The 8,066-nt window shown below is 42.8% G+C and overlaps 1 protein-coding gene across 1 annotated transcript; it reads left to right on the top strand.

Moving 5' to 3' along the window:
- Positions 1-356: 356 nt before the first annotated feature.
- Positions 357-6,806, top strand: CRYBA2 (crystallin beta A2). The gene is made up of 5 exons (XM_075318782.1): positions 357-614; positions 4,225-4,388; positions 4,603-4,744; positions 4,842-4,984; positions 6,587-6,806. Exons 2-5 carry the CDS (start codon positions 4,231-4,233, stop codon positions 6,732-6,734), a joined length of 591 nt encoding a protein of 196 aa, XP_075174897.1. The 5' UTR covers positions 357-614; positions 4,225-4,230; the 3' UTR covers positions 6,735-6,806.
- The last annotated feature ends 1,260 nt before the right edge of the window (positions 6,807-8,066 follow it).

Genomic DNA, 8,066 nt, shown 5'->3' on the forward strand with positions numbered 1-8,066 from the left:
AGACTCAGAGCTCACTGATTGGCTGCAGCGCTGTTGACGTGACATCAGCGCTGCAGACAGTACCCTACAGCAGAAGGACTTTTAACTTGTGCCAAAAGCTAATAAGAATTAGTTCTCCAATCTACAAAAAAAGCCAAAAACTTTCCACCAAAATTTTGTCGCAAAGTGTTCCAGAAAATGAGTGAACATGGGCCAGTGTGACCAGAATATAGCTTGGAGCCCGTATTCTGCCGTATTCTGCCCGGCGTCCCCTCACTCAACCCCCGGGCTCCAGCGCTGAAGCTGCCAGAGCAGCAGGACGGGGCGTCACATAAAGGGGCTTATGATGATCAGTCACTCGCCATTGTGTCTGACGCTGCACAAACAGAGCGCAGCACTTTCCATTGTGGGGCCTGATCCTCTGCTACAATGGCCCCACAGCCTGGCCGGCCCTACAGCCGCCGCCGGTGCCCGCACTCGCCCGGTGCCCTCCCTTCACCCAATCCCCGGCTGTGCTGAGTGTGCAGCCCCGAGATCTGCAGATTCGGCATTATCCACTATGTATGTGGCTATATATATAAAGGCCGGGAGGCCACCCACAACCGAACCGCTGCATCCAGTCCCCTGCGACTCAGGTAAGGCCGGTGCCGATCACACAACCTGGAGCGACACCCCGAGGGGGAACTGGGCTGCAAATATGCTACAAAAATGTCATTACTATAATATAATAATAATAATAATAATAATAATAATAATAATAATAATAATAATAATATAATAATAATATTTATTCATTTATATTCAACATTAACCTCAAGAAATCAAAATGAGTGAAGCCAAAATCAGAGGGAAGTTTACTCTGCAAACATTTATTGCTATTTTTATTAAGTTTAAATGTGGTCATTCCGCATATTAATATTTACACTTATTTCATCACATACTGTACTTTGATTTATATTTATTTTAGTATATATATATATATATATTATATATATATACACATATATATATATATATACACACACACACACACAGTATTCTTCTTCTATTGGGCATTTTACTTATTCTTACTTTTATTCTTACTTTTTGATGCTGATATTTTGTTACAATTTGGTTCTAGAAATTTCAACACTTTGTTTTGTAATTATGTAAACAATATATTTGTATTCTTTTATATTTTTTATTATATTTTAGAGCTTTATAGATTAGTTAATAGATCATTAGTTCTCTTATTATTTAGTTTTAAAAATCAATAATTTACTACATGATCTAGTTGTATATACTTATATTTTTTTCCTGGTATCTGTTCATATTTCACTTAAATGTTAACCATGGACTTTATATATCTCGTATGAGTAGATATTGATAGAGAGATAGATAAGGGGCTCGATACATACAGAAAAATACAGTCACAGCTAGAGGGAGCTCACTACATACAGATTTATACAGCCACCACTAGGGAGAGCTCACTACATACAGATTTATACAGCCACCACTAGGGAGAGCTCACTACATACAGATTTATACAGCCACCACTAGGGTGATCACACTACATACAGATTTATACAGCCACCACTAGGGAGAGCTCACTACATACAGATTTATACAGTCACCACTAGAGGGAGCTCACTATACAGATTTATACAGTCACCACTAGAGGGAGCTCACTACATACAGATTTATACAGCCTCCACTAGAGGGAGCTCACTACATACAGATTTATACAGCCACCACTAGAGGGAGCTCACTACATACAGATTTATACAGCCTCCACTAGAGGGAGCTCACTACATACAGATTTATACAGCCACCACTAGAGGGAGCTCACTACATACAGATTTATACAGCCTCCACTAGAGGGAGATCACTACATACAGATTTATACAGCCACCACTAGAGGGAGCTCACTACATACAGATTTATACAGTCACCACTACAGGGAGCTCACTACATACAGATTTATACAGCCACCACTAGAGGGAGCTCACTACATACAGATTTATACAGCCACCACTAGAGGGAGCTCACTACATACAGATTTATACAGCCACCACTAGAGGGAGCTCACTACATACAGATTTATACAGCCAACACTAGAGGGAGCTCACTACATACAGATTTATACAGTCACCACTACAGGGAGCTCACTACATACAGATTTATACAGCCAACACTAGAGGGAGCTCACTACATACAGATTTATACAGTCACCACTACAGGGAGCTCACTACATACAGATTTATACAGCCACCACTAGAGGGAGCTCACTACATACAGATTTATACAGTCACCACTAGAGGGAGCTCACTACATACAGATTTATACAGCCACCACTAGAGGGAGCTCACTACATACAGATTTATACAGCCACCACTAGAGGGAGCTCACTACATACAGATTTATACAGCCACCACTAGAGGGAGCTCACTACATACAGATTTATACAGCCACCACTAGGGGGAGCTCACTACATACAGATTTATACAGCCACCACTGGGGGGAGCTCACTACATACAGATTTATACAGCCACCACTAGGGGGAGCTCACTACATACAGATTTATACAGCCACCACTAGGGGGAGCTCACTACAAACAGATTTATACAGCCTCCACTAGAGGGAGAATACTACATACAGATTTATACAGCCTCCACTAGAGGGAGCTCACTACATACAGATTTATACAGCCTCCACTAGAGGGAGCTCACTACATACAGATTTATACATACAGCCTCCACTAGAGGGAGCTCACTACATACAGATTTATACAGCCTCCACTAGAGGGAGAATACTACATACAGATTTATACATACAGTTACCACTAGAGGGAGCTCACTACATACAGATTTATACAGCCACCACTAGAGGGAGCTCACTACATACAGATTTATAGAGCCACCACTAGAGGGAGCTCACTACATACAGATTTATACAGCCACCACTAGGGGCAGCTCACTACATACAGATTTATACATCCACCACTAGAGAGAGCTCACTACATACACAACTATACAGTCACCACAAGAGGGAGCTCACTACATACAGATTTATACAGCCACCACTAGAGGGAGCTCACTACATACAGATTTATACAGCCACCATTAGAGGGAGCTCACTACATACAGATTTATACAGTCACCACTAGGGGGAGCTCATTACATACAGATTTATACAGCTACCACTAGAGGGAGCTCACTACATACACAACTATACAGTCACCACTAGAGGGAGCTCACTACATACAGAAAAATACAGCCTCCACTAGGGGGAGCTCACTACATACAGATACACTACATACAGATTTATATAGCCACCACTAGGAGGAGTTCACTACGTACAGATTTATACAGCCACCACTAGGGGAGCTCACTACATACACAATTATACAGTCACCACTAGAGGGAGCTCACTACATACATATTTATACAGTCATCAATAGAGTGTTCACTGCATACAGATTTATACAGTCACCACTAGGGGGAGCTCACTACTTACAGATTTATACAGCCACCACTAGGGGGAGCTCACTACATACAGATTTATACAGCCACCACTAGGGGGAGCGCACTACTTACAGATTTATACAGCCACCACTAGAAGGAGCTCACTACATATAGATTTATACAGCCACCACTAGAGGGAGCTCACTACATACAGATTTATACAGCCACCACTAGGGGGGGTTCACTACATACAGATTTATACATCCACCACTAGAGGGAGCTCACTACATACAGATTCATACAGACACCTCTTGAGGAGCTCATTACATACAGATTTATATATCCACCACTAGAGGGAGCTGAATGACTACAGATATATACAGCCACCACTAGGGGGAGCTCACTACATACAGATTTATACAGCTTCCACTGGGGAAGAGATTTATAAAGCCATTTCTTGTTCACTGGTTAGTAATGAGAGATGAAGCTTTATGAGGGATGTAGGCATTTGTTTCTGAGAGTGCTCCAAGGCCCCTTTACTATAGAAATATATATATATATATATATATATATATATATATAAATACCATGTGGTCCCCTTTACACATTCTGCATATAGAATGTGGGAGCCCTCGTTTTGCCTCTGTCTATAGTATTTTCCGGTCATAATTTTTAGGAATTGCCAGTTAAGCATTTCCCCTATTATGACCTGTATGTAGTATGTCTAAGTTAGTAATGCAACAGTAAAATGGAGTACACATACTCTGTATTGTCTCTGAACACTTTTATCCTCCATTTGTAGTGAATTATGACCAGCCAGCCAATGGAGACCTTGGGGCAGTGGAAAGTGACTGTTTGGGAGGAGGAAAACTTCCAGGGCAAGAGATGCGAATTCCTTATTGAATGTCCCAACATTATGGAGAGAGGATTCCGCAAGATCCGATCCATCAAAGTAGAAAATGGCCCGTAAGTGTCACCGCCACGCGTTACCACTAGATGGCGATCAGGACATAGAGTTCTAAGTATTTTGCACAGTGTCACAATGTTACATATAGTTGCTATAATGAAGTCTCTGCGGCTTCTGCTCTTTATATTAGTTCATCATCATTATATAAAATACATTGAAGGGAATCTTCTAGATATGAAACCCACCCTGACCCAGTTATGTTCTTCTAACCAGATGGGTTGGGTTTGAATACCCAGAATTCCAGGGGCAGCAGTTCATCCTTGAGAAGGGCGATTACCCTCGATTTGAGGCCTGGAGCGGAAACAGTGGCTACAGAACCGAACACCTTCTGTCCTTCCGACCTGTGAAATGCGCAGTAAGGAAACCACAGACGTATTGGAGCGGTGAGGTTGGGACCCTGATCTCGGAGGGTAACTGTGTGGGTCACTTTTTTCTTTATTTTTTTTCTACAGAATCACAGCGACAGTAAAGTGACTTTATACGAAGGTGAAAACTTCCAGGGGCGCAAGTTTGAGCTGTGTGATGACTACCCCTCCCTGCAGGCCATGGGCTGGTGCTCCAAAGAGGTGGCTTCAATCAAGGTCAACTCTGGAGCGTGAGTATCGTCTTCTCCTGTGTCCTCTTAGAGGGCCATCCCCATCTTATACAGTGAAGACAACTCTGACCTCAGGGACCCCCATCACCCAGCTATGCCCCTAGGGACCTGCAGCCGGCCCTTATTTCCCTGCACAGTAGGCAGCTGGCGGCTGTAGACTGTGCAGGGGCCATACACCGAATCAGCTGTAGGTCCCTTCCATTATCAGCATTGGTGGTGGTCCCAGAGGTTGGATACCCACCATTCATACATTTTAGGGTAACTATCCTCTTCTTCTATATAACACTTAAACCTTAAAACTCCTCTCCTGAATTACTCTGTGCTGCTTTGTATCACATTCATCTTACTTTATCCCTCTTAATCTGTGGCCTCCCAAAAGATCAGCACTCTCCTCTTCCAAAATACTCTGAAATTCTGGAGGATAGTGCTCCTTCCACTCTATACCGTATAGTCTGTAACCTCCTAAATCAGAGCTCTCATCTCCTGAAATACTCTGTGCTGCTGGGGGGACCCAGCTTCTTTCACACTATAATTTTTAGCCTCTGACCACTCACTTGTCTCCATCTCTCTCCTCGTATCATGACTTAGCCCAGTACACATTCATCCATGTCCTAACTAATATCACCAAGACACTGTATCCACAGGACATCTCCTGAAATACTCTGTGCCACTGTGCCATTTATTTTACAGTGTTCTCAACACCTGACTGCCCACTTGTATCCATCTCTGTCCTTGTATCAAGACTTTGCTCTGTGCACATTCACCTACCTCCTAACTAATATCATCAAGACACTGTATCCACAGGACCTCTCCTGAAATACTCTGTGCTGCTGGGTGAATCCGTTCCTTTCACAGTGTTTTCAGCACCTGACTGCCCACGAGTTTTCATCTCATGCCTTGTATTATGACTTTGCCTCATGCACATTCACCTACCTCCTAACTAATATCATCAAGACACTGTATCCACAGGACCTCTCCTGAAATACTCTGGGCTGCTGGGGGAACCCGTTCCTTTCACAGTTTTTTCAGCACCTGACTGCCCACATGTTTCCATCTCATGCCTTGTATTATGACTTTGCCCCGTGCACATTCATCCATCTCCTAACTAATATCATTAAGCACTGTATTCACCGCACCTCTTCTGAAATACTCTGTGCCGCTGGGGGAACCCGTTCCTCTCACAGTATAATTTTCAGTCTCTGACTGCCCACTTGTATCCATCTCCCTCCTTGTATCATGACCCAGTGCACATGCAGCCATCTCCTAACTGATATCATTGAGACACTATCCTCAAGACCAGTAAATTTTCACCTGAAATACTCTGTGCTGCTTGGAAACTGAGCTTTCCACTGGGTTACTATCTGCCTGTATCTTCCGGTTGTTTCTCTCCCACACCCCATATCACCACACCATCGCTGTCATCATTAAATGCACAGACCCCATCAGCACAATCCTCACCTCCCCTGCTCTGTGCTGCGGCCACCCACCTGTATCAGTGTGCATTCCCATTCTCCAGCCCCCCGCTGGCTCTCCATCTATATCTATATACCCCTGTACTCATGTTAAAGCCCCCTCCTTACCTGGCGTCTCTGTTCTCCACAGTTGGGTAGCGTACCAGTTCCCTGGATACAGAGGTTACCAGTATGTGCTGGAGAGGGACAGACACAATGGCGAATACAAGAACTACAATGAATACAGCACTCAGGCGCACACTAACCAGATCCAATCCATCCGCCGGATCCAGCACTAAGGACGACCCCAGCCCCATCCAGCCACCCATCCCGGCCGTGGACTGACCGCTCCCCCGGTCACACAGTCATGCTGATAGCAATAAACTTATCTTTAATGATACATTGTGGCTTCTGTATTTTGTGTTCCAGTCCAGGATACATAACATATTCACCAGCCCCCCCCACACGGCTCCAGCCCCCCACACACGGCTCCGCTCACTGACCCCCGGCTCGCTCCAACAATTCCATCACATTAATGGAATAAAATCCAAACTGGAACACAATGGAAACTAAATGTGCCCCTACTATGCAAGAATGGAGGAATCTGCTGATGTGAACATTCTGCTAAATCACCACAAGAGGGAGCAAGAGATCAACAACAGCAGCAAAAACACCTGTTATATAGGAGGAAAAGATCATGATTAGGGATGATCGAATATCACAAATATTCGGCAATTTTCGGCTTCATAAATATTCGACGAATAGGTCACCGCTATGCGAATATTCGATGCGCAATGTAAGTCTATGGGAAGCCCGAATAGTTGCTATTCGGCAACTATTCGGGTTTCCCATAGACTTACATCGCGCATCGAATATTCGCAAATATTCAAATAGCGGCGACCTATTCATCGAATATGGGCGTAACCGAATATTTGAGGTATTTGATCATCCCTAATCATGATCATAAAGTCACCGGCTGCTCCAACTACAACTATGGTAATAACTGACCGGTATATGCCAAACACCGGCCCCAAAATTCTCATCTACCAGTTCAGTAACAGCAAAGAGAGGAAATATTTCACTGCCATAATACAACAAAAAAATCACAGTAGTTATATTCTTGTACATAGGGGGCAATATTATAGTAGTTATATTCTTGTACATAGGGGGCAGTATTATAGTAGTTATATTCTTGTACATAGGGGCAGTATTATAGTAGTTATATTCTTGTACATAGGGGCAGTATTATAGTAGTTATATTCTTGCACATAGGAGCAGTATTATAGTAGTTATATTCTTGTACATAGGTAGCAGTATTATAGTAGTTATATTCTTGTACATAGGAGCAGTATTATAGTAGTTATATTCTTGTACATAGGTAGCAGTATTATAGTAGTTATATTCTTGTACATAGGGGCAGTATTATTGTAGTTATATTCTTGTATATAGGAGCAGTATTATAGTAGTTATATTGTTGTACATAGGAGCAGTATTATAGTAGTTATATTCTTGTCTATAGGAGCAGTGTTATAATAGTTATATTCTTGTATATAGGGGGCAGTATTATAGTAGTTATATTCTTGTATATAGAGGGCAGTATTATAGTAGTTATATTCTTGTATATAGAGGGC

The sequence above is a fragment of the Anomaloglossus baeobatrachus genome, chromosome 7 (genome assembly GCF_048569485.1).
Source record: "Anomaloglossus baeobatrachus isolate aAnoBae1 chromosome 7, aAnoBae1.hap1, whole genome shotgun sequence".
Classification (NCBI taxonomy): domain Eukaryota; kingdom Metazoa; phylum Chordata; class Amphibia; order Anura; family Aromobatidae; genus Anomaloglossus; species Anomaloglossus baeobatrachus.